The sequence below is a fragment of the Nannospalax galili genome, unplaced genomic scaffold, assembly GCF_000622305.1.
Source record: "Nannospalax galili isolate Female #2095 unplaced genomic scaffold, S.galili_v1.0 scaffold113, whole genome shotgun sequence".
In the NCBI taxonomy this organism is placed as follows: domain Eukaryota; kingdom Metazoa; phylum Chordata; class Mammalia; order Rodentia; family Spalacidae; genus Nannospalax; species Nannospalax galili.
In genome coordinates this window covers 32,956-59,951 of record NW_008335444.1, presented here as the reverse complement: position 1 = coordinate 59,951, position 26,996 = coordinate 32,956, and the positions used below count along the sequence as shown (strand labels likewise).

The 26,996-nt window shown below is 39.3% G+C and overlaps 1 protein-coding gene across 1 annotated transcript in view; it reads right to left on the bottom strand.

Annotated features, from left to right (window-relative positions):
* Positions 1 to 2,318: 2,318 nt before the first annotated feature.
* Crb1 (crumbs cell polarity complex component 1) overlaps positions 2,319 to 26,996 on the bottom strand; it is a gene marked incomplete at its 5' end in the record, with an annotated part of 56,093 nt that continues 31,415 nt past the window's right edge. Inside the window, 1 exon segment of the mRNA XM_008830395.1 lies at positions 2,319 to 2,534. Within this exon segment, the coding sequence (XP_008828617.1) occupies positions 2,319 to 2,534 (216 nt within the window).

The window sequence follows — 26,996 nt, the reverse complement described above, 5'->3', positions numbered from 1 at the left end:
CTTTTTTGTCCTTTCCATACAAACCCTGTATTAAGAAGTTTCAATTCTAGTGGAACTTAGGGAGTCCCGGCTCGGAGAGCTGCGCTATAAACTTACCCCAAGAGGCCTGAGGATAGTAGTCATATTCTGTATTTTTAACTCATCTATTTTTCTCTTTCTGCCAGAGCTCTTTTTTGTCCTTTCCATACAAACCCTGTATTAAGAAGTTTCAATTCTAGTGGAATGCAAGAATAAATGTGTCTTGCAGCATACTCCATATACAGACATCTGCTTCTTGAACTTACACTTGAGGCAATCTTGAATACTGAGAGAAAGCCATTGATTAAGATATTTGATCAGCTACAGATCATTTAACAAGGGACCACATGAAACTTGGGTACATTGGGATTTAAGAGGTAGGACAGTTGTTTCAGAGAAGCTGAGGACTGACACTTGATGCTGCATTGGAGATGTGGACATGACTGAGTAGAGGAAGTAGCTTGTGTTCAAGAAAGGATGGGAACAAAAAGGAAGAAGAGACAGGAAATATGGTAACTCTTCTGTAGGTACTTGGTTGAAACTGGAGGCAGAGGAACAGGAGGGTTTGGAGGAAGCTATGGCTCATGGGAGAGATTCAATTATAGGTCATATGACAGCTGATTTGGAGATTGTGGGAATGGTCCAGTATAGTAGGAAAACTGATAGTTTGAAAATAAAGGGGTGGGGGTGCTAGAATAATAATATCTGAGAAGGATAGATTCTTCTAGATTTAAGTTATATGATTAAATTTTTTAGCTTATATCTAAAATGTATTTGTATATATTTCTGTTCTGTGCATTAGGCTGTAATAGTGCTAAATGCATTTCAAATGCAGTAGATGCAGTGTAGGCAATATGTAAATAGAAGATATGATACTTCCTCTTCATACCCCATAGTTGGCTTTGCACACATACTCATCTCGCTTTGGGGTCCTTACCTTTAGGCCAATGTCACTGACATCAACTTACCAAAAGCCACCTGGAAGGAAAGAGCTGCTCTTTCAGGCTTGAGAAAATGAGTTTTCGTCTTAATTTCTAAGAAGCATCTTGAGTATAAGAAAATCTTCATAAAGAGTAATGACTCTAAATGACTAAGGTAAAAGATCTATTTTTTTTTTTTTTTTTTTTTTTTTTTTTGAGACAGAGTCTCCCTCTAGCCTCAGCTGGCCTGGAACTCAGTATGTAGACCAGGCTGACCTTGAACTCACAGAGATCCAACTGCCTCTGGAGTGCTGGGATTAAAGGTATGCATCACCATGCCCAGCAAAGATCTAATTCTTCATGTGTTTTTTGTTCCTAAATGTTACTTTCATCACATGTAATATCACACAAAAATCTCAAAAAGACCAAAAAAAAAAAAAAAAACCCTCAAAATCAACCAACTGAACAACCAACCAACCAAACAACAACAACAAAATCCAAGTTCAGAAAGGAGAATCATATTTTAACTTCGTTTTTATGGTTGGGCCAAACTCTGTGTGTGTGTGTGTGTGTGTGTGTGTGTGTGTGTGTGTGTGTGTATGTTCCCATGTGTGAACATGCATTTGGAGACAAGAGGTTAACATCTAGTTCAGTTGCCAGCTTGATCCAGTGATCCCATCGCATTTCTGCCTCCTGAACTCCAGGATTACAGGCAAGGGGCCACACCCACTTGTATTTATATAGCTACTGGGGATCCACACTCCTTTCTCACACTTGTCCAGCAAGTGCTTTACCTAGTGAGCCATCGCCACAGGTCCCCAATTAGAATCTTTTACCACATGATAAAAGACATGAAAATGAATTGGTACGGTGGAATGTGTATGTAATTCTAGCATTCAGGAGGCTGAGGCAGGAGGATCCAAGTGATTATGAAGCCAGCCTGATCCTATCTCAAAAAAAAAAAAAAATCCCTTCCCCACAAAAATAAAAAGGACAAAATTAAAAATTGTGTTCTATTTTTTTCTTGTTTCTGTATAATTAATGGCACTTGGCTGCTAAACATTTTTGTAGGTTAGCCAATAAAGAGTTTAAGTGACAGTCATTGGAGTTTTTCTAAAATATATTGGTCTCTGTCTGGAAGATGGTTTTACTAATTATGGGACAGAAATTAATAGTACAGAGACATCTTTCTGTGATTTGCTAATAAAGTAAAGCAGTGATGCAAGTCAAACTTCTAGGACTATCTTTAAGGTGGTCACAGAAATCCTTCCAACAGCTCCAGTGTAATTCCATTTGTAAATTAGTGATGTAAACCATTCACTCAAGCACAATCAGGGTGTTCAGCACACACTGCTCCTTTCTCAGTGGGGTAGCAGGCTCCTAAATGAGTCTCTCTAGTGCTGGCGGCAGCATCCTACTCCACAGCTCCACTCGAGGGCCAGCCTTCTCCTGATGGCTGGGGCTGTAGGTCCCTTGAGTTGCTCCCTTTTTGGAGCCAACAATAGCAGTGACAACAGCAAGAAAAAGGATGAACAACAGGGCCGAAGTCCTGGAGCCTATGGTAGTGAAAATACCCATGAGCCAGTCATCAGCCAACTGCAAGGATTGAAGGAATTGTGAGTGAGTTTTAGAGCAAAGGTACTTGCTAGGACAACAGAGCTATCCTGGAATGAAGACCAAGAAGACTGACCTGGTGCCACTCAGTACTGTAACAAGACCAAGGGGTTCCAACTTTCTCATTGGCAGGCCATGTGCATATGATCACCTGCTGGCCTCTAAGGTCTGTGCTGAGAAAAGGTGGCCTAAAGAATCGACTGTATTTCTGTGTCACCACCTCTGTGACTAAGATCCTTCCTACGACAGCAAGAAGAAAAGAAAAGATGAACCCATATATATGCAAAAATAATTCTAAATCTATAGGACTGTATTATTTAGGGTTGTCCAAACTTCTGCTTTTGAGTTCAAAAATATGATTTACAGCATTTTTTGGGAAAAAGGGGCAAATTAAATCAGTTGGATTTTGTGGAACAGATCCCTAGACAGGGAGAACTGATGGGCTGCTTTCCCAGGTGGATTCCAGGCATCACTTTGATTTGGCTACGATATGACAATTGAATGTTTGTAAAAACTGTGATCCTTGCCTTATCATCAAACTGTTACACCTGGAAATTGTTGCTTTAATATTCTGGACAATTTAATATCCTTACTATCCTTAATCATTTTGTTATCACCATTGTTCCCCATAGTTTGGTTAATTAGTTCAATCAATACCATACAGTAAAGTCTCCATAATGTTATCTTTAATCTGCTCACTATGAATCTTGCTTAAATGTGGCTTATTAGCTTTGGTTTTACTCATTCATCAGTATGTGTTAATTATTTGGGCCTTTACTGAGCAAGAACATAAGTAAAAATACACAGATATCAAACTTTTGAATCTAAGTCAGGCATGGTGGCACACACCTTAATTCCAGCACTTGGGAGGCAGAGGCAGGTGGATCTCTGTGAGATAGAAGCCAGTCTGGTCTACATAGTGAGTTCTAGGCCAGCTGGGGCTACAGGGCAACCCTGACCCCAAAAAACAAAACTGCAACAAAAAAGTTTTGAATCTAGAACTCAGTTTCTGGAGACAGGAATAAATGAACAGATATATGCATTCATATAAACAAATACTATGGCACATTATAAAAGTGTGTTATGGGTTTCATAAATAATTGTAGTGTACCTTAGGTAGAGTCAATTTGGAATGAAGCATGTGGTTATTCGCTGAAGGATGAGGGAATATTCAACTACTCTAAGCAAGAAATTCTATTTGAATGAAACATTTTGAATTAAGATAAAACAAAAAAAGATTCCTTAAGAAGTTCTTAGAATTAGGGAAATTCAGTCTGACCAATAATGCTATATACAGTTGTATAGGAAAAGATTGAAAGAATGAATGAGAGATAAAAATCACAAAATAAATTTTGTTGAGAAACTCAAATGCTATCCCAAATTCATTGTTTGTCACATGGTCACCATGGAGCCACCAGTGATCTTCACACAAGAGCATGATTTTAAAAATTTAACTCCAATACCGGTGGGGGTTAAGGGGTAGGAGAGAGAAAGTAAAAGTCAGGAAGAAACAACAGAGACAAAGATCTCCTCAGTAATAATAATACATGACCTTGGTCTGAACTTTATAAAGAAGTGAGAGTTGAGGTGAAAGGATGGTTGAAAGAGAGGGATGGGGGAGAGGTTAGCGTTAAAGTCAGCATGAACCAGTGCAGAACCTTTGACGGTATCACCCAGGGACTTTTAGACAATGCACTCTGGTTTGTATGTATTGATCTTAGTCTCTCCAGTCAGTTGTGTCCTTTTGGGGAGTAAACAGCTGTTTTCTTAGGTAAGATGGGAATATTCACATCCACATACTCAGAAGACCAATAATTCATGTATTAGTCACTTTTCTGTTGCTGTGATAGAAACAATGACCGAAGCAATTTATAAAAGGAAGAATTTACTTGACTTTATGGTTCCAGGGGAATTACAGTCCATCATGGCAGGGAGGCATGGTAGCAGAGGTGGCTGGAAGAGGAGCAGAAGCTAAGCTCTTCATCTTCCAGCAGGCACAGGAAACAAGAGAGCAACCAGAGATCTGGCAAGGCTTAAGGACTCTCTAAGCCCACCCCCAGTGATGTGCTTCTCTAGGATAGCCATACCTTCTAAGACCTCCCAAACAGCACCATCATCTGGGGACAAAATATCCAAATACTTGGAGCCTATGTGGGACGTTTTCATTCAGACCACCAAAATTTGGTTTCCTTCTGTTTTCTGAATGTTTCTGAACCACTTCTGTATCATTATGACTGAGGCTCAATACACTGGAGAAATGATGAAGGTCCCCAGACCCTCTCATATTGCAGCTAGAGAGGGCTACAGAGGACCGAGCCTTGTAAGTGCCCTCAGTTCTGTTGTGACCACAAAGCTGGTCTGCTTCCCTTACTTTGTGACCTGTGAGGAGCCTGGACCTTGGTCAGTAGTTGCTTCACTAGCCTAAAAACTGTGTTAAGAATAAAAGCAAAGTTGTCTGACTTCAACTCTGCTGTTCTGGTTGCACAATGAGGTGGTTAAGAGCTCAGCCCTTAGAGGAGAAGGGCTGTTTGATTCCTGGCTCTGTTTCTTACCTGTGTGAATACTAGCAGCTTATTTCACTTATTTAGAGACTCATTTATTTATCTATAAGCTTAGATATTAATATATGCTTCAAGGAATGGTATTAAATGAAACACAGTGAATGTAAACAGGCAAAAAATAGAGTTATAACATGCTCTCAACACATAAAAATATCAGCAGCCATTAACATACCATTGACCATGATCCCCAGATCTCTTTATTTATGAAAGAGGAACTCAATAATCTTGCCAGGTGAACAAGAAAACTAAATTGTCATTCTAGGCATCATATAAGCATTTTGGTGAAATAATCCCTGTAAATCGTGTGTCATTGTGTCATTAAATACATCGTGTGTCACTGTGTCATTAAATACATCGTGTGTCATCACGACATGAAGGCCTTTTACTTTTGAATTCTGGTGTTTGAAAGGCATTTTATTGCTCTGGTTTTATTCAACAATTCTTTCAAAATATAGAGCCTCGGGCCAGGTGTGGTGTCCTTTAATTCAAGCATTCAGGAGGCAGAGGCAAGACCTCTGTGAGATCAAGTCCAGCCTGGTCTACATAGCAATGCATAGTAAGTTCTAGGCTAGGGGGGACTACAGATCTCTCTCTGTCTCTCTCTCTCTTTCTGTCTCTCTCTTTCTGTACACACACACACACACACACACACACACACACACACACCCCACACACACAGTGTGAACTCATGGTGGAGGCCTTCAGGAACAGGAGCAAAGATACTGAGACAGGAAATATTCTATACTGTGCCTTTGAATGTTTTCCTGAAATGGTATATCCCAAGTTGTTAATAATAATAACAATAATAAACATATAAGTTTATTTTTCTAAAAGGTTTGTATTAATCTGTTTATGTTAATATCTTTAAAATGTACATGTTCTATATGATTGATTTAAACTGTGATCATCTTGAACTCTCTACCTTCAGAACAAAGTAAATAAATGTTTCATTTTCTTTTCTCCCAAAGAGGGTGCATTCTGACATTTTGGCTTAGTTGTGTCCAAAGAAAAGTTTATGTTATGGCATTCTGAGGTGAAGCTGCCACAGCTCATTCTGAACCTGAATGCTGCTGGTGGATTAAGTGCTAGAGAATGCCTTTTAATTCCGTAGATGAGTTCCATTATGTTTCTTCTGAGCCTAGAAATGGGATACATTTGCTAATCAGACTGAAATGAATTTGTATCCAGTTTTGCCATTGTTTAGGATTCTAAGCCTAAACACACTCTTTCTCCACTTGTAAAGTGGAGCCAGCAAGTTCCGTGTGTTAGACTTGTTCCAAGAACGGTAGCATTCCAGCCACAGGGAGCACCTGCTGGTGCCAAGCATGGAGGGGAAGTTGGTCCATAATAAGACATTATTATCCAAAGCGCCCCTTTCCTGCTGATTGCCTTTGCCCTGCTTGGCTTTCCTGCCATCTACAGCCTCCCCATGTGAAATGTAAGCCTTTGGAGCTGAACTTGAGAAGGATGAACAACATTACATATCACCCTTGATAGGGTTCAGATCCAGATGAACCCAGACCCAGAAATCATAAAGCCCCTAAGAGGAACTGAGTCAGCCAACTCCCAGCCACCTGCAAGCTGACAGAAGCAGCTCCGGGAATTGGTGACCCAATGTATTGTGATTACCACAGCATGTTCCACAGACTGACAAATAGGTTTCCCAAGATCTTAGCTGCAGTGCGTTCTTAGAACTCTGTAACTGTAGAAAGTGTGTTTTACAGTAGATGTTTTCCTCAATGTTTCACCAGGTACAGACCCCGTGCCCTTCTTGAACAGCCTCAAACAGCAGAAAAATACTCTTTTTCTGCATTTTTTCCCTTTATAAGCTACCCCCCCATCCCCACAGCCATTTAGATTTGCTAGTTCTTGCTCCTGAGTTGAGACAGAGCCAACCCATTAAACTCTTGCTTTGTCAGAGTCCTCTCCATTTCTGTTTTGTGGCAATCCCGACCCCTGCCACCTTTTTATCTAACAACCCTCACCCTGCTAACGCAGCCATCTAATCATCTGTTGCCTCATTGACTGATTCCTAAACAATCCATCCAATTTTGAAAACACTGAAAGAATTGGCTATTATGGAAAGAAAAAGAAAAGAGGTGATTTCACTTTCAAAAGCAGGAGCTACCTGTTGTTGGGTGTACCTAGGCCCTCCCAGTACAAAGCAGTCTACAAGCAGGACCAAGAGCACTCCTAGGTCCTCTGCTATTTCCAGTCATGACAACCCGACAATGGTCATTCCTATGAGTCACATATTAACCAGGCCCTCTCCCCTACCCGTCATGTATCACAGGTCATACACTAATTAAGCCAGCTTCCTCATAGTGCACAATCCTCTTCCCTCAGAAACTTTCAGGAGTAGACACCCTGCTTTGTCCGGCAGCACTGAAAGGTCTTATGTCAGACCATCTCTGTGCATGATGTCTGCCCGTCTGCCACTATTAATAAAGCCTGCAGGTCAGTTTGACTCAGAGCCTTTCTCTGAATTTCCTTTCCCTCCTCCAAACCTAACACCGGCCTTAATAGTTAGGACTGATGGTGGCAACTGGAAAAACACGAAACAATAAATATATTGGAAAGAACCCTGAAAAAATATGAAACTTTATAAGATTCCTAGGAAAGCATAATTTCACATTTCCAAGGATATAGAGGTTAAAACTTTTAAAGTTTTTTTCTTTTTTAGAGAGAGGACATTCACAAACTGATGCTGCCAACATTTAACTCATTCTCTTATACCTGGATTTTATAAAAGCAGCATAAATATGCTTGTGGTTAAAAATTGTGGCAATGTTTGGCTGCTGAAAATGCTCCGGTGGAATGAATTCTTCAAGTCCTTCCTGAAACTCAGTTCTCAGTTACATGTCAGTTATGTACAAACATGAAGAGGCAGGTGAACAGAGGGCTAAAATATGGGGTGTGTCAGTGGATCATTCCATTTCATTACAACTTCTACCTGTGAGTTTACATGTGTATATGTGTGACGTATGTGTTTAAATGTTACATGAGTAACCAGAATGTACTATTATGAGAATTAGCAATTAGTGAAAAATACTTTTATAAATACCTCTTAGAATATTTATTTGTATCTACACATCAAAAATAATAAATAGGCATCTCTTCAAGTCCCTCAAATTAAAATAAGGGGAAAGGCATAATATATCCAAGACTTGAGAGAGTAGTTCTTCTGAATCACTAGTGTAACGAATCCCCACTTTATGCGAGGTAAAAAAAAACTCCCACACAGACTTGAATCCTTGAACTGTATCTTATCAGTGAGTTGCTAGAAACAGACATTTCCACAGTAATGCAGACAGTGTGCCAGAACTTTGTTTTTTAATTAATATTATGATAGCTGCCAGTTTTTAACCATAAATATACCGTTTCTGTTATAGTTAAGAGGGGGGAGGGATAAGGTGCCGAGGGGCTGAAAAAGAGAGGCCTTGCGAAATGTCCTGGAACAGCAAGGAGAGACTCAGACGGGTCTCCCTCTGCAGAACAGAAGGCTTAGGAGGGACGAAGCAATAGTCCTCCACAGCTTGCCCCTCTCTCTAGAAGACCACAGTGCGCGGCAGGCAGCAGAGGAGGGAGGATACTTAACTGCAGCCCAAGTCTTCATCGGGCAGGTCTGCTGCCCCCTGAAAAGACTGCCACGAACAGCACAGTGGTGAGGTTTCCTTCAACCTCTGCCACACTCCAAGGGCCTGGTAAGAACACTTGATAGCCTTCAGCATCCCTCGCTGGAGACATAAGAGCCTCCACATGAAGTCTCACCCATTAACTCGCACCACTTAGAACAACGCTGCTAGGGATCAGGGTAGCCTGGAAGGAAAGAACCAAGCTGACTTGGGGTAGTTTGGAGCAGCACAAGCTGGAAGGTAGGAACCTTTCCATACAGTTGCCATGCCAGTCTCTGCAAATAGGTCTGGAATAGAGACCACGTGGAAGCACTGAGAGTACCTGAGAAAAAAGAACTGATGTGGCATAAAAATCAACGTAAGCCATTCATACATTAGTCCAAGCACGACCCGTTTTGACTTATGGATTTTCAGGAGAAGTGCTCACCCATGCTGATCTGAGATGCATTGTGATGGTGGTCATAAAAGGACACAATTCTTCCTGTGTTCATCAAATCAGGATTGAGCGTGTGCTTGGTGTAAGCACAGTGCTGCCAGAGCTCAGGGATGAGCTCCTCCCTACTTCTGAAGGGCCAGGTTCTGTGGCTCAAGCTCTTGGCTGATGTTTCACTACCAGATTTTAGGCAGCAGCTCACAAGCAGCTAGAAGTTTGGAGAGTTTTTTTTTTTTTTTTTTTTTTTTTTTCCTTTCTGGAAGCAGGTGGTGTGAGCGATAGTGTTGTTTTCCTTGGAACACAAGGTCTCATGAATAAAAATTATCGCTCATTCTCTCATGTAAAAACCAAGTCCCAACGATCTAAGCTCACTTAGTTTGCATTATGTTTTTAAAATTTATTGGTTAAAGATAATAGTCCACAATTTCTGCTGACCCTGTGTTGTGGGATTCCCAGATGATTTACACACAGAAACTACTTTAATTCTCCCAATACACACAGCTGGGTAGATAAGACTCTTTCCTGTCACTTTCTTAGGGAACCCTTCTCTGGACATAGTCGGTTTTAATTCTTGTAGGATGTGGCATTATGATACCTGTCTAGTTTACACTGTCTTCCTGCTGCAATGGAAGCTTTCCTGGTGTGGAGACAGTTGCCTTCCTTTGCTCTCCTTTGTCCTCCTTGTTCCCATCGGTCTCCTCAGTACCTGGAAGTGTCTGCTCCACAGACAGTGATGGCCGTGTGATAGAAGAGAATAAAGGGCTGGTCCAGGAACACACAGAGAGCTATGACTTCATCAACACAGAACTACCTCTGAAAAGTTTTTAAAAAATATTTTATTTATGATTTTTAAATTTTATTTTATGTGTCTGAATGTAACGCCTACGGGTAGGTAGGTACGCCCTTGTCTTGCAATGCCAATGGAGATCAGAAGAGGGCGTTGGATCCCCTGGGACTGGAGTTACAGACAGTTGTTAGCTGCTATGTGGGTGCTTGGAATTGAACCTGGATCCTCTGCAAGAGTAGTCAGTGCTCTAACTGCTGAGCTGTCTGTCCTGCCCCCCTCAGGAGTGTTTTATCTAATAAAACCCTCAGCATGTATCAGTCAGCAGAAGGAAGCAGTTTGCTTTCTGGCTCCTGGGAAGGAAGTGCTGCCATCCCTAGAGGTTCTGGTGGCAGTGGTGTGGGGGATAAGAAGATGACTAGGCTACCAAGAGAGCACGAAGACAGTTGGCTTTGTGAAAACACACTCAAGCAGTCTATTTTTACTTTTCTGGCCCCTCATATCCCAGCTGGAAACATCATAAAGTAGGACTTGTTAGTGAGGATTAAAAAATAGAGATGCTGCAGCAGCAGTGATTTCCTAGATGTGAATTTTTCTTTTTGTCTCTGCTGGGTGATCTATCAAACTATTGCGTGGCCCATGCTGGCCTCAGAAAAGTCTCCTCTCCCTTTTGCTCTTCTCTGTGTCATTTTAGAAACCAGTGTTTGCTGACTAATGGTCCAAGGTGTGTGATTACACAGCACTTGCGGTTCTGAGTTCTGGTCCCTTCACCTCTTTAGTATTCTGTAGCCAGGCTCATTTATAGCCAATCCACGGTCATTCTGCTTGGACATCTCTTCTGCATTTCCACAGTCATAGCTCTGGCTCAGTCATAGCTATCTTTAACCTGGGTGAATAATTTATCCTCCAATCACTTTTTCTTCTATTTGAATTGATATTCATACAGCTCTGCAAAGAAAAGAGAAATAGTACCAAACCAAAAATAGACCTCATTGTGACTTAAACCAAATTTTACTCCTCCTGATAGGGAACTGTAAGGAAAGAGTAATTATTTACTCTGGAAATTTCCAATAATACAAAATGCAGCTGATCGACCACTATTGAGTCACACACTTATAATGCTTATTGCTATGTTCTATACATTAATAAATTCTTTACAGGTATAGAGAGAATTCTAGAGAGTTCAGGAAAATCACCGATGGAGTCATTCGCTTATTTAGTCAGGAATTCACTCATTTTTTTTCTACTGAATGTCTTCAAAGTTTCAGAGATCACATTAGGTGGTTGGAGGAATGGAACTAGGTTGTAAGTATTGTCTAAAAAACCTTCACTGTTCAGTGGTGAGGCATGGGGATGGGGAAAATGCATAAGCAATCACTGTTCCATGTGGGAAGTATGATGTTAGAAGAAAGTGGAAAGGAAGGCAGGAAGAAGATGACGCTCATGACATCAGCAGGTTTTCTCAAAGGCAGTTGCTGGAGAATGCGGTATGAGCAGGATGGTTTAGGCAGAAGGAAATACCATGATCCCGTTGCTATGGAGAAGAAGCAGGCTGTGGTGCTGGCACAGTTCTTGGTCTGAGAAGCTGTGCAGAAATTGAGAACTGGGGTAAGTCACCCTGCAGAGCTACAAATGCAGAAGGGGAATGGAATGGGTGTTGTTCACCAGGAAGGCATTTAACCATCCTAACCACGGAAGCATTCAAAAACATCACAGGCAGTTGTATCTCCCCTCCCTCAGTCAAGTGGAGAACTATTTCATGTACATTTTCTGCTGGATCTTTCTTATTCTATGGGCTCCAGTTATTTGAAATATCAGCTTTATTATTTTTCTTGGCTTTTTTTTCTGTGTATATAGCAAGAGTCTTCTATTAGTCTATTTGTAGCAAGAAAAAATATTTTCTTTATAACTTATTTCTGCCATGGTATATTACTTTAAAAAAGTGAGCAATAATCATGCCAATTTATTTTAAACACAATTTCAAAAGCAAGAATATATTCAGAGGCAATATAATTTAAAAGGCAGAGGGACTGTTTGAGGTGAAGTGACACTAAAAATGTGGTAACTGACAACTGAGTTCAGTTGATTGTATCCTGGCTCAGAGGGGAAAAGATACAAGATGTTCAGTTTCTTGAATGTGACACTGGTGTTGTAGCTGGAGAAGGAAGTTCTCTTTCTTAGGAGATGCTTGCTAAAATATTAGGTAGTAAGGTATGATGATGTCTGCAACCTGCTTTGTAAAGAATAATTTTGCCAAAAATGCATGTATGTAAAGATGATGAAACAAAGGAAGCAAAGTGTTAAAAAGTTGGTTAATCTTTCTCTAATGATTTTCTTTAGGTTTCATTTTCTCAAAAAGTTTGGGAAAGTAATATTTCTTAAAAAACTCTTAAAATGGAGATTGTTTTTCCAACCTCAGTTTTTCTCACAGCCCTTCCTTGATTAATCTATATCTTGCTGATTATTCCTACCTCTGTACTTTCATTACAGAGCAAATCTTGTTCCTGTTGATGGTCAAAGCCTCTTCTGGGCAGTCAGAGGTGGGTCACATCTTGTGCCTCCATTCTTGATCTAAAACTTGTTCCTTGCCTCTTTTCTCATGCAGAGTTTTTTCTTTATTTTTCTTCCATCTTCCTTCAGCAGCTAAAGCTGCAGTTAGTTCATTTTTACATTATTCAGCAAAATAATGCCAAATCCCTGGCATCCTCCTGGCTTATCATATATTCCTTCCCCAAAGGTAATCTAGTCTGTGTCATTGTATTTATTGCCTCCAAATCAAAACCAGTTGCCAAAGTAATGAAGGTCGATTGGTTTGTGTTGACTTAATCCCTGTCAGAGGAGCTTTACGGGCATATAAGGATAATTGACCAGTAAAAGGAAAGCCATAAAAATGATCAAAAAGTCAATAGATATGCTGAGAACACAAAGCTTATTTTACTGAGGATTTATGGCCAACTTATCAGAATATTATTTGGTCTAAGTCTACATTCAAATAAGTCCCTTAGTAATTCAGCAAAGATTCCAACCTCTGAAAAAAATAGGCTCCTATAATGAGATAGCCTAGTAACCCCTAACTTGCAGCACATGTAGTTTAATTTTCAACAGTTGTGAGAGTGCAGTAAATCCAGCTTTTGAATCACTAGTCCCACTTATACCTCAGACCTGCATTAAATTACCGAAGCATATACTGCACTGGAGCACAGCCAGTTGCTTTGTCCCTCTGACATGCCTTCCTAAGCATTTATTAATCGAATAGAACTTAAATATGGGCCATTCCTCAGATGGTACCAGGTGCCAACTCCTGTTGTGCCCCCTCCCAGCAGAAGTAGATGCCAAATTTCTAGGATGTTCCACACCATGCTGGCTTTGCCCAGGCCCAGCTCTGGAGGTTGTATTTTATTTACCCGACTCAAATTGGCTTCTGTTATGGAGGTGATAAATTGGGCATCAAGTCACACATGTAAAATGTATTACTGTAACTTTGACAGCTTGTCATTGAAGTCCTTGTTTATATAATCTATTGTGCCAATTACTTTATTCTTATTTTAAAAAGCAGACATAGAAAAAAAACCTTTCTGATAGTGCATCATTGATGAATGTCTGTACAGAACACTTTCCCTTAAATCCTCATATAAGTAGCTTTTTCTGTTGTCACTGTCAGTTTCCATCAAATTATCAGATTTCCAGTTTTAAATGCTGCCTTGTGGAAGATAACAGAATCACACAGTGTTTTAACAGGAAGCTTTTCACTGCAAAGCCTTTTTTTTTTTCCAAATAGTTTGAGACTTGCTACATATTAATGGCAGGGCTGAAGTGAACATTACTAGAATCTATGAGACACAGCAACTTAAAACACTAAGGTGTCTGGGACTGGAGAGATGACTGGGCGATTAAGAGCACTTGCTGCTCTTTCAGAGTACCTGAGTTTGGATTCCCAGCACCCACATCCAGCAGTTCACAACTGCCTATAATTCCAGCTCTAGGAGATCCAAGTCCTTCTTCTGGCCCCTGCAGGCACACACACACACACACACACACACACACACACACACACACATACACACACACACACATACACATACACACACACATCATACATACACACCATACACAACGCCCTGTTCTGGCCCCTGTAGGCATACATATACATCATACATACACATTACAGACACACACACACACACACACCCACACACACACACACACACACACACACACACACACACACATACACACACTTAAAAAAAACCCACCACCAACAACATAACACCCCCTCCAAAATAACTACAATAAAAACAAAAATACCAAGGGGTCTTCACATTGTAATGACTTGTTGAGGTAGTATTTAGCTTTAGAATAAAAAATCCTTTCCAAATTGATGTTTGAAGTCTATAACTTTAAAAATTAGTAGAATTGCAAATAAAAAAGCTATGTTTGTGTTTCCTAATAGTTTACCATAGGGCCCAAATGTACCACTGGGGAAAAGAGTTTGTTTACATTAGTGTTATGAAATCTGAAGGAAACAAAAAAAATTTTTAACAGCACTTCCCATTAGCTTAAGAATATTACCAAACTAAAATTTCTCTATGTATAAATATAAAACAGAACATAATAGCCTATTATAAAATTAAATCAGATAATGTAGCTGAAACTGTTAGCTTATATTTCTGGATCTCTAAGCCTATGTAATATAAGTACAGTAATTAGGATATCAGAATGTCTCTATTGCCTTTTGAAATAATATTTTAAAGATCCTTGTCAATAAATGATGAGATGGAAGTAGAACTCTGTTCCCTTTCTCTTGAAAGCTTCAAGGACAAATTACATGAAAACTCATCATCACTAATTAATTTTCAGTGACTGCTCTAAGAAAATAAAGATCAGAATTCCTGTTTCCTACTCAGTTGAGACCTATTTAAGGGGATTAGGTAACACAACTAAAATGCTTTATCATATTTTGGTGATATAATTTGCCAGTAATATTCTCAAAACAAAGTTTTCAATCTGGATATTTATTGATTATGGCATTTTCTCCCATTCTGTGTTATGTCAACATTTTAATTTTTTTTCTGGAATTTTGAAGTAATTGTTAAAAGAATATTCTCTTTTTTCGTTAAATAATGGAAGCCTGGAGAAAGTTCTGTCTTCTTAACTCCCAAAGGGACTTCGAATCAAGAATTCAAACTTAAACTAAACCTCTTCAGTTTCCTGACACAGAACAGTCCCTCTTCTTTTCAGACACCCAGATTCATACCCCTCCACCCCTTTAGAAAATATTTCCCTTGGGTTTTTAACTTTTCTGTGTAATCACCATTTAGTTTGCTTGTCTCTGGATATGACTGTGTTAGGAACCCCAGGAAGAAAACCGTGATTAGTCACCGAGCTTGAAAAGATCCTCTCCAATCCTGTTTATGGGGATTCATGCCAATTCTCCAAACGTGCTCAGAGCTCATGTTCTTTTCAGGGTCACTCTGCCTGCGCAGCACAGATTAAACACACAGCCTCAGTATTTTCAGTGTTGTTAGGGGAGACATTTACATTCCACTGACAGCACTGGGTGTAAAAGGAAGCCATCTGCTGTGATTCAACAACACTAGGAGAGCTCCAACTTCCACAGGAGAAAAGGAGTCACTGCAAAGTTCAACTCAGCCTGAGTCCTCTTTGTGTGGTAGACCCAAGCAGAAACCACCATGATGTTGAAAGGAGTTTTTATTCTTAAGTGGGTTGTAGTAGTTGGTTTTTGGTTTTCGGTCATTTGGTTTCATTACTCTCTTTTAATAAAATTTGGTTGCTATTGTTTGTAAAGATTATTTTCTTAGTTTCGAGAATGTAGAATAAATATATTATTTTTACTACAAAGATGATAATTAGGTTTTTGAGTACTTGTGCATTTGATCCAGAAAACTCATCTTTCCAACACAGAACTCATTTTCAACAATAGAATTATCTGTAAAATACTCACTCTGGAGCTAAAAGGTAGCATGTAGGAAAAGGAAACAAATCACAAAGGCTTTAACATGTTCTGGATTGAGGTTGTATGCTACCTCATTTTGTTTTTCAAAGCAATTTGGTAATATAGAGATTATCTTAAAAGTTTAATTATTTAAGCAATTTATCCAAAGGCACATAGCTGGCAAATCTCAAACTTGGTATTCAAATTACCAGAGCTTGTCCAATCACACAGCTATATCTCTGTAGAGAGCTGTATGGATGTTACTCCAAATCTTCCCTGTAATTTCAGTTATTAGCTACTGGATACCCAAATCTTCCCTGTAATTTCAGTTATTAGCCTTACTGGATACATTTACATTGTATGGGTTTTTATGTGTTGGGTCCTTTTTCTGTGTGGAGTATTTTGTTAGTCAGTCATGCTTCCTGACTTGTCAATGTTTGCTTAATTTTTTCGAGGCTTTACATATGAGAACAAGCTGCAATAACGTATGCTGATGGGTGGAAGGGTTTGGTTTGTGTGTTCTAGGAAGGTGCCCAGTATACGGGACGTAGGGTGTCCACAATGTGGATATGCAAACCCTGAAATATCCAGCAGGAGAACAAAGAAAAGGACACCCATAATTCACAACTTTCAATCCTATGTTTTAAAACTCAGCATGTCTATCAAGAAATAAAACGACTAAACAATGCAGAAAATCTCCCAGGGTTGCAGCTTGTAGAAAACTGTCATGTGCTACCCTCCAGTTTTAACACAGAGTTAGCAGGAGGTGATTAGGAAGGTAGTTATTTCAGTGATTCACAGTGTCAGGAAACAAGGTATCGAGGCATCAGCTCCCTTTTTAGGTGCAGCACTTAGATTGCAGCCATTTATTGCTTCCAACTGTAAATATTAACAGGGAAGCAAAGAAAGAGAACTTCGTTGGCCAGGGGCTGCCTGAGCTCAGCATATTACATGTCACTCTGGCACGATTTGCTGAGATGTAGATAATTGTACTTCTTGTTAACAAGTTTCTGTGTATTTTCACTCCATCAGCAGGTTCTTGAATCAATGCCTATAGGAGATTTGACTAGCATCAGCATAATTTGACTTTGATGGAAAGTTTGAAATTTATGCATAAGTAAAAATTATGTATCCATTTCTTAATTCCCCAAGAAAGGTAATTAATTCTTTTGGCTGTCATAGCTTTTATATCTGTTTCCTCAAAACACATGGTCCTTCGCTTCTGACTAACTGCAGGGCTTTATAATGGTTTTAGGACAAGGAGGGCCAAGCTAAGAAGGCCTTTGACACTTGATCTACTGTGGAAAGGACTGATGGGAGAACCACAGAGTTGCTGTTATGCCCCCTTTGAGACACTAAGTTTCAAAACCATTATATAGGCGCTCCCATGTTCTTATGACTGTAATGTTAAAAGGGGATGGGGACATTATTTATGGAAAGACATGCTCACATTTCATTACATGTAAAGTATATAAGTATTATTATAAGCCATGTAAAGTATGTAAGTATTAATCAAGGCTGTAAAGTATAGAAACATTATTTATCAAGTTTATAAAACATAGAAGTATGGTAAATTCAATAAATATCATTTGATAAGGTTGTTGGCACAGCATTCCCCAAATGCACTTACACAGTCTCTTTGTGATGGACCAGTATTGTCGTAGAAAGATGAGAAAAGGTTACCCTATGTTGTCTTTTATAGAATCAAGGAAGATAATACTGGATGTGTATAGTATTTGTTTATAGCAACACACTTTTCAATTTGTGCAGCAAAAAATCCAAATTCTATTCTCTGCCATGGACTCCTACAATTTATGATTTAGAACATTTTTGACTTAATATCTGATTTCCAGATCCAAAATGTTTCATTTGAAAAGCTAAACAACATACTTCTCAATTTTAATGTTTAAATATTAACCAGGCTTTCCTTGAACCCCAGATCCTCCAGACTCAACGTCTTAAATGCTGCGGTTGCAGGTGTTTTCCATGCTTAACTAAGCTACTTAAAAAAATTCCGTCAGCGTCAGAGTTTGTGCTGCTTTGAATACTGGGCCTGATCTAGTCCCACCTCTGAACCAAAAGAACTTCTGCATTGCTGATTCTGATTGCAATTTTCAGTTCTGGAGATGAGCAAGTCAATGAACAAATCAGTAAGGGGGCATGAGATCAAGGACAGTGTCATATTAATCTCTGGTCTAGCTAACAGTACTGTGTGAACTGCACCGAGAGCGTGCGGCCTATTTTTCCTCACAGAACCCTTACATAGGCGTGTGGTCTGACCAAAACCCTTGGCATCTAAATCAGAGTGCCTGTTTATTAAGGTACACAATTTTTCCATCAAAAGAAGGCTGGCTTACCCTACCCAGCCAGGGCAGAAGCCTGTAGAATGCTCCACTTGTTCTAAGGCAGGGGACTAATTATACACAATTACACACAGAGTCACATCTCTTTAGCTTACTTCCCAAGATGAGTGTAATGCTCAGTGTCATTACTTAGGATTCTGTAATAAAATTTCAAATTAAGGTGACTGTATTGATTTCTATAATTTGAGAGCATTTATATTGGTAAATAAGCAGCAAAACAGTTAAACCAGCCAAAGAAACACAACCTTTAACCTCAAGAAATTGCAAATTAGGATAATTTACATACTGTCAACTGTGATTAGCTTTTGCAGTCGCAAGACTTAATTGTAAAAATAGATAGTAGATACTATTAGGGCCATAGAACAAATTTTTTATTCTCTTCCCCATTTATTTTGCTTATTTGGCCCTGGAACTGTTTTTCAAAAAATTCCAAAGTACTGTTGGCCTCACGAAATAGTCATGTTTTTGTATATATAATGATACTCACTTCACACTTAAGAGATGTTAACTTTTAGAACTTTCCACTAGGGTAGTCTGCTTGAAACAATCTCTACATGCTGGATTTTATAAATTAGAAACCCAGGATTATGTTTTGGAGAACCATGTGAAGGAATTTGTGATTAGGTGGACTATGTTACTTTTGAACCTTAGTTTCTGCATCTACAATGTGGAAATAGCAGAAGTGCTGATGGCCAATGCTTAGTGGAGTACTGCAGGGTGAATGCTTCCTGGCTTCACAAAAGCCTCATGTCCAAAGAAGCAAGTTTCTTTGCAGGAACAGACACTTAGAGAGCTTTTGACATCCGGCAGAGGAGCCAGTACAGTCAAGTCTCCTGTATCGCACGCTGTTGACTCTTCTAGGGAAACTTCATAAGCTACGCTTCCCTTAGCTCTGAAAATAGATAGAAAGGTTCAAACCACTCACTACTTAGCACAGTGCACGTTTTATGTTGATCCACCCAACTGGGCCATTAAGTGAATACACACAGCTTATGTGCCTTAGGATGGTGAGTAATAAGGGAATTGGTATGTTAACTCAGAGACGTTGTTTTGGTGGTTTGATCCAGAGAATTTGCTCAGTTCTTCATGAACAGAGACTTAATCAGATTAGATCTAAAACTGTCTTTGATCATTTGAGAAAAATACCGAAAGCATCATAATCCTGAAACCTTAATGAATAAAATTTCACAAAGCATCGAAATGAAAAATTTTAAAGAGATTAAAGCAAAATTTAGTAACAAAACCCTGTCAAGGGAAATTTTTCAGTTAGCAAAACTAAGAATTGGGCTGGATGATATATATTCAACAAGCTAATTAAAATAAAACCCTGAACTCCTCCAAACAGAACTCAAGAGAAATTTCCTGTCTGCCCAGCATTATAAAAACATTGGAACATCGAATAGTTTGTATTGCTTTGAGTTCTAATATGGAAGAATACGTCTAAGAATGTCATTGGGGAATTTTTATTGAGGTTAAACTATCATCAAAGAGCATTGCTACCATTTCAGTGTAAGGTCCTGCTGAGATATCTCTGTTCACATCTCACTAAAGCTCTTATGCTGAAATCTAACTCCCTAAGGCCATGGTATAGCCTCCAGAAAGCCCCCGTTCATGATGTGGGATGATTTACTAATCTGGAAGCAGGACTTCACCAGACACCAAAGCTGCTGACGTCTTGATACTAGACTTCCCACTTTCCAAAACTTTCAGGTATAAATTTCTACAGCCAGTAAGTGACAGAATGTATGGTACAGTCCTTCTAATTAGAAAGTTATTAACAGCCAGCAAGAATCACAAGCTGAAGGAAGTATTTACAGAAGACATGGCACCAGCCTAAATTACACAGGTATGGAAGACTTCCTTCTCTGGCTCCATGGTCAGGAAACTTGAGCCCTTAAAGCCTTGATCTAGCCTTACCCTTAATTTACTTGAGCGTGTTTCCCCTTATTTCCCAACATTGCAGTTCTGGTCGAGCCTATCCACTCTCTACTCAAGCCATAGAAACTTCATCCCCACTATCTCTTTACTCAGGACATTTTTTTCTCTCTTGAATGTGATCCTATCTTCTGTCCTATAATAACCTTTCTCATATTTCATTGTCTAGTTTAATTCCCACATCTTCCATGAAAACTTATCCTGTTGCAGTCACTCATATCAGTCAGACTTCTGTGAATTCATACTGTATTTTAACTCAGAGACATAAATTAGGAATTGATTGTTTGGGGTATGAGATGTAGTTAATTTTTCTTATAATGAGATTATAGTTTCCTTGAAATGATTGTGGCAGGGATTTATATCATATTTACTGATTCTTTGCCTGCCTTCCCCTATCCCTGTGTCCTTTCCATGATCAGAGAGACTGAAGAAACAAATGTGTGGGTTTAATAGTTACTTTGGAAAGATGCTTCATTCTCTTGTTTGCAGGGGAAACAATGCACTGACAGCAGCGGCCTTCAGCATTGTCATGGACTGTAGGAAAGGACAGAATATTGGGTTTCCCACCTGGAAATCCAGAATGTCAGTGTGTCCCACAGGGAGCAGTTAATGCAGACAAAGGTAACTATGGGGAGGATGACTTGGCAGAGGAGGGAGTGGACAACACAAAGCCTTGCAGCTCAACTGAATTTGGAAAAGGGAGAACATTTAGAAAATGTTTCATCAGTCTTTTCTGACCACTAGATTTGTGAAACATGATCAGCTTCGGACTTACTCATGGTGCATTCAGTGTAAATGCAAAAATATCCATACTGCTGAGCCCTTGTGGCTGCCCTATAGCTCTCCCCATTAACATGTCCAGTCTTTTCTGGATCCTCTTTCTGTCCTGAGCCACCTGTTTTTCTTTAGCATATTGCTCTGCCCTGTTGCTAAGCATCTTTTCAGTAATCTGTCTGATGCTGATCACCTATTGGGGCCAGTGCTGCAAAATTTCTTCTTTCTTTGTGGTAAACTCTGTTCCATGATCCCTAAGGAAGTCGATGGCTTAAATCGTTGTCTCCCAGGTTTTCCTTTGTCCACCCTTACAAACACAAAAATGCAGCTATAAAAAAACTAATTATCAATCAAGGCATTACAAGCATTATAAACTTGTACTGTTGACATTCTGAGTCCTCTCTGGTGATAGGCACAGAACTTGAGTTTTGAATTAATTTCTTCAGTAAAAAGAAATTTAAATTTATGCTTTGACAACAAACAAGCAAAAAAATATATCAAGGGAAAAGTGCTGTTTGTGAAGAAAATACATTTTCATTTTAAAGATAACTTTTAAAATTTCACTTATCCATACTTTACATGTGTGAGTGTTGTGCCTACATGTGTGTAGGTGCACCTGTGTGTACAATGCCCATGGAAGCCAGAAAGGTGCATAGAATCCCTTGGAACTGGAGTTACAGATAGTTGTGAACTGCTGTATGGGTGCTGAGAACCAAACCCCAGTCCTCTGGAAGAGCACCCAGTGTTCTTAACCACTGAGCCATCTCTCCAGCCCCTATCTTTTCATTCTTTTTTAAAAATTTTATTATTTTTATTTTATGTGTATGTGTGTATTGCCTATATGTAGGTAAGTGCACCTGTGTTGTGCAATACCTGCAGAGGACAGAAGAGGCTGTCGGATCCCTTGGGACTGGAGCTATGGACAGTTGTTAGCTGCCATGTGGGTGCTGGGATTCAAACCTGGATCTTCTGCAAGAACAACCAGTGTTCTTAACCACTGAGCCATCTCTCCAGCCCTATCTTTTCATTCTTTAACTAGGACCAAATAGCCTCCATGTGAAGTGTTTCTGCTCTCCCACACTGGCAAATGTAACTTTCTTCTCTGTGTGAACCACACGCCCATCATCCATCCATTTATTCCTCCAGCAAATGCTGAAGTGTATTTTGCCAGGCGTGATAGACGGTTATGTATTCATAAGGATATAGAATGTGACATCTTGTCATGTCTGTATGTCTTTGTGTTCTCATCAGTAAAATGGGAAAGAAACTAATTCTTAAGGCTTTTGTGAGTAATAAATAAATGTAGATAATGACTCAAGCATAGTTTCTTGGTCAGAGTAAACATGCTTCAAATATGATCCATCACTGGTATTGTAAGATGCACAAGAGAAGCGTGTTAGGATGCTCTAAGACAAAACACTACAAGTGGGAGTAACTAGAACAGCAAAACCTTCTCTCTTTTAAAGTATCTATTTTCATTTTATGTGTATGAGTGTTTTGCTTGCACATATGCATGTGCACCATATGCATGCCTAGTGCCTGAGGAGGCCAGAAGAGGGTGTTGGATGCCCTGGAACTGGAGTTACAGACCGCTGATTGTGAGCTGCCATGCGTATGCTGGGAACTGAACCCTTGTCCTCTGCAAGAGCAGCAAGTAGTCTTAACTGTTAAGCCATCTCTCTAGTGCCTTTTAAAAAGGTGCTACCCAAGCTGTCTGCATATTGTGATCCTCTTGCCTCTGTCATCACCTTACCATAATGGGTAGAATTCTTTATTGGAAAGTTCTGAATAAAATGTATTTCACTAGGCAAAATGGATGAAAATGAGGATTTTATAAATAGCAATGTACAGCACATCTTTTCAGAGCTCTCACACTGCTAGGCTCTTACTGGTTCAGAGCAGGTGGATTAAAGGGGTGTAGATTTTAACGATCCAACCACATATATCTCACTTCGGAGACAAATTATCCCTCTCTTCCCAAATCTCTAAGATTTTGAGGGACTTGAATAGAACTCTCTTGTGAAAGCAGAGAAAGCTGAGTTGGATATCTCCCGAAGCAGCTCTGGTATGGTCCTCGGATATCCATGTGATTAAGTCAAAGGCTATATCTTTGCACATCTGAATTTCCTATGGGATTTGTTCAGGAAGCAGCTTATTTATAGGAAATTCCAATTCAATATGAATAATGGGATTTCTGTGAACTTGATCCTTGGATGGAAATGTTACCATAATTGCTTTGTTTATCCCCCAAACACTATGGTCATTACAGTGGTAATTCTTAATCAAGCCTTGCCTTCATCATCCTATGAATTTGGTAAGGAAAATGGGCCAGTTTTCTGTACTGACAGTGTATTACCATTTTCATCTTAATTTTAGTAACTATGAAGGATGCCGAATACAAAGTTTATTTTCAAAGTTATAATTTGCCAATTTGAACTTACTTCAAAAACACTTGTCATTATATCCACTAGTTAATATTAATCAGTATTTACTATAATAACCCAATCTGATGTTAGCTGCTGAAAAATTTTAAAAAACACATTGGGTTTTGTTTATTCTTACATCTTTTCATGTGCAAATGTGTGTGGTATGCACAAGTGTGTGTTTGTTCATGTGTATGGGTACACATGTATGTACATGTATGTGCATTAGTGTGAAGGCTGGATGTTGATGTTGAGAATCTTCTTTGATCATTCTTATATCTTATTTTTTGAGGCAGAGTCTCTCACCCAACCCCAAAGCTTGTCAATATGGAATGGCTAGACGTGCTAGCCAGCTTTTCCAGGAATCCCATCCCTACCTCTTGAGGTCAGAATTACAGTAGGCCAAGCCCATCTGGGGTGAACTCCTGTCCTCTTGTAAGCATTTTAACTACCAAGCCATATCACCAGCCTTGATTTTAAAATAAACTTTTCCTAAGTTTTAAGTATCAACTAGAAGTGATATTTATTTCCTGGACATTAATATGAAATTGGTCATTTTGAAGAATATAGAATTCTTCAACTTTCCTTTATAACAAACTCATTATCAAATAAGATCATCAAAGGAACATTAGGGGAGGCATATGTAACATATATTCACAGCTATTGTGAAACTAGACAAGAGAACAATCATGAATGTACTTACCAAATAATAAGACATGTTTCAATGCAAATATCTTGTTTTTACGTGCTAACATATTGCCTTCTTCTTGCATGTAGTCTTTCAGTTATTTTTTCTTTTATTTCATTCTTTTTTATTATTTTTCTTTTTTACTGTTTAGATAGTCTTGCTATGTAGCCCAGGCTGACCTGGAACTCATTATATAGCTCAATATGGTCTTAAACTTTTGCTCCTCCTACATCAGTATCTCCAGTGCTGGGATTATAAGCCTGTACTGTCACAACCAGCCCTTGCAATTAATTTTAAATAGATCACAACAATTCATATAGAAGTAATATGAGTTTCAGCACTCAACAATTGTGAAAAAAAGATAATAGACATAGTATGATTAACCTTTAAAAAAGAATCCTTTTTTAAAAAAATATTTATTATTTTTATTTTATGTGTATGCATGTATTGCCTGCATGTAGGTAAGTGTACCTGTGTTGTGCAATGCCCACAGAAGTCAGAAGAGGCTCTCAGATCCCCTGGGACTGGAGTTATGGACAGTTGTTACCTGCCATGTGGGTGCTGGGATTCAAACCCAGGTCTTTTGCAAGAACAATCAGTGTTCTTAACTGCTGAGCCATCTCTCCAGCTCCCTAAAAGAGTCTTTTTATATGTTATTATTAGGAAAATCATATATATGTACTTACTCCATTGTTAATTATTATGAGTTATACAATTATGTGCTATAGATAATATTAAGACATTTTACAATTTCAAACCAGTTATCTTTTTAAAAAGTTCTTACTTTTAATTATGTGAATGTATGTGTATCTGTGTGTATGTGCATATGAGTGTGGGTGCCTGCAGAGGATTGAGGGTACTGTTGGATTCCCTGGAGTTATAGGCAGTTGGGAACCACCAGATGTAGGTTCTGGGAACTGAACTTCGGTCCTTGAAAAAGTAGTATGTGTTCTTCACTACTGAACCATTTCTTTACCTCACAAATCAGTTGCCTTTGTATTTGTAATTATTCAAGTATTAAATTCTTGTATGGATCTAGTTTTTCTATTGAGTTTTTTCTTACCAAAACGATCAACACAGGATTTAATGAGCTGCAGCCTCATTTCCTAAAACCAATATAATAAAATTTTGAAAGTTCATATTATACAATTCCTTCTGGTTTTTTATACTAGCTAGGTACTATTTGGCTCTCCTCTTTCTCTCCCTGTCTTATCCCTACTGAAAAATTCACATACAATATCTCTATATGAGTCCGTGGGTATAGCTGAAGCTACATAGCAAGAATAAGTGCCAGACTCAAAGGAGAAACCTTCCTTTGAGTTGTTTGCCAGGGTGGTCCAAGAGACACCCCAAAATTAGAAAGGCTATAGCCACAACCCTTGATTGCCTCCCAGAACTTGATGGTAAAACCGTATGGTTGAAAACGGGACATACTTTGGACACAGGATTGGAGCAAGAGAGCTAGAACTGAGCTGGAAGCCACCTCCCCTGAAGGCGAGCTGCCATAGCTTTGGAGAGCACTACACAAGCTGGTACAGGAGAACATCAATCGACAGTCCAACTCTAGCTTCAAGACCTGAAAACCATATCAATGACTAGCACAGCAAACAACATTGGTGCAGTGGTGGCACTTTTATCTTGGGGGTGAGCAACAGTTGCCAAACTGGACTTAAAGCCCAGTCAATGGGAGGAAACTCATATGTAGCACTGTAAACCTAGCCAAATACACGTAGCTGGAGAGGTCATAGATCTTAGAAAAACTCCAAGGCTCTCATATCCCTAGACAAATCTAATTTATTATTATGTGCAAAATATGGGTTCTTAAATTTACAGACAAGTATCCCAGTCACCACCCATCAACACTTAATGCATCTTGCAATTCTCATCAATGAAGTTCCCTCATGCAACAGAGGGTCAGGAACACAAAAAGCCACAAATGGCCAAAAAGTAGAGAATAAGAGTTGGTTGAAAGCCTGTGTCTGGGAAGATCACAGGTCCTAGGGGGAAACCTACTGTTATAGTAATGTCAAACTACCTTCTAAATACTCATGTTTTTATCCATAGGTTAGTGCTTTGCTCAGCCTTAATAAGGAGGCTCCCTATTGCAGTGGGTGTTAGTTAATGCAGAGATTATAACTGATCTAAGTGCCAAGAATAAATAGTGGTGGCGTGTTCAGTTCCATGCTAACCTCTATATCACCTCCCCCAAGGCTCAGGACACATCACAGGAGAGTGGGCGTGAAAGAATGTATGAGCCAGAGGATAGGGAGATATGCGGAAAAAACACATTGCTAGATTCAACATGGCCATTGCACTCATGAACTCACTGCAGCTGTGGTTACCTGCACAAGACTTGCATACAACTGGACCCTTCAACATTTCATCATGAATTAGGGAGGGGCTCATGAGGCCCTACCCCTCCTTAAAGATCTATTGGAAATTAATGCTAGCTAGGAGGGTGTCATTTTCTTTAGCAGTGTAATCACTGATAAGTTTCCCATGCTCCAAGAGATAACCTATTTCCTACACTCATGCAAATAACTCTAATTAAACTCAGTGGGATATGCACAAAAAGAAGACATGAAAGGAAGGTGACTTATTGGGAATAAGAAGAGAGGGGAGGGGCTGGAGAGATGGCTCAGCAGTTAAGAGCACTGACTGCTCTTGCAGAGGACCTGGGTTCGATTCCCAGCACCCACATGGCAGCTACGAACCGTCCTTAACTCCAGTTCCAGGGGAATCAGAAGCCCTCTTCTGACCTCCACAGCATTGCATGACACAGGTGCACTCACTTACATGCAGGCAATACACTCATATATATAAAATAAAAATAATAAATAAAAATATTTAAAAAGGGGGATGAAGGGGGTAAATGACTAAAAATTCAGTTTATAA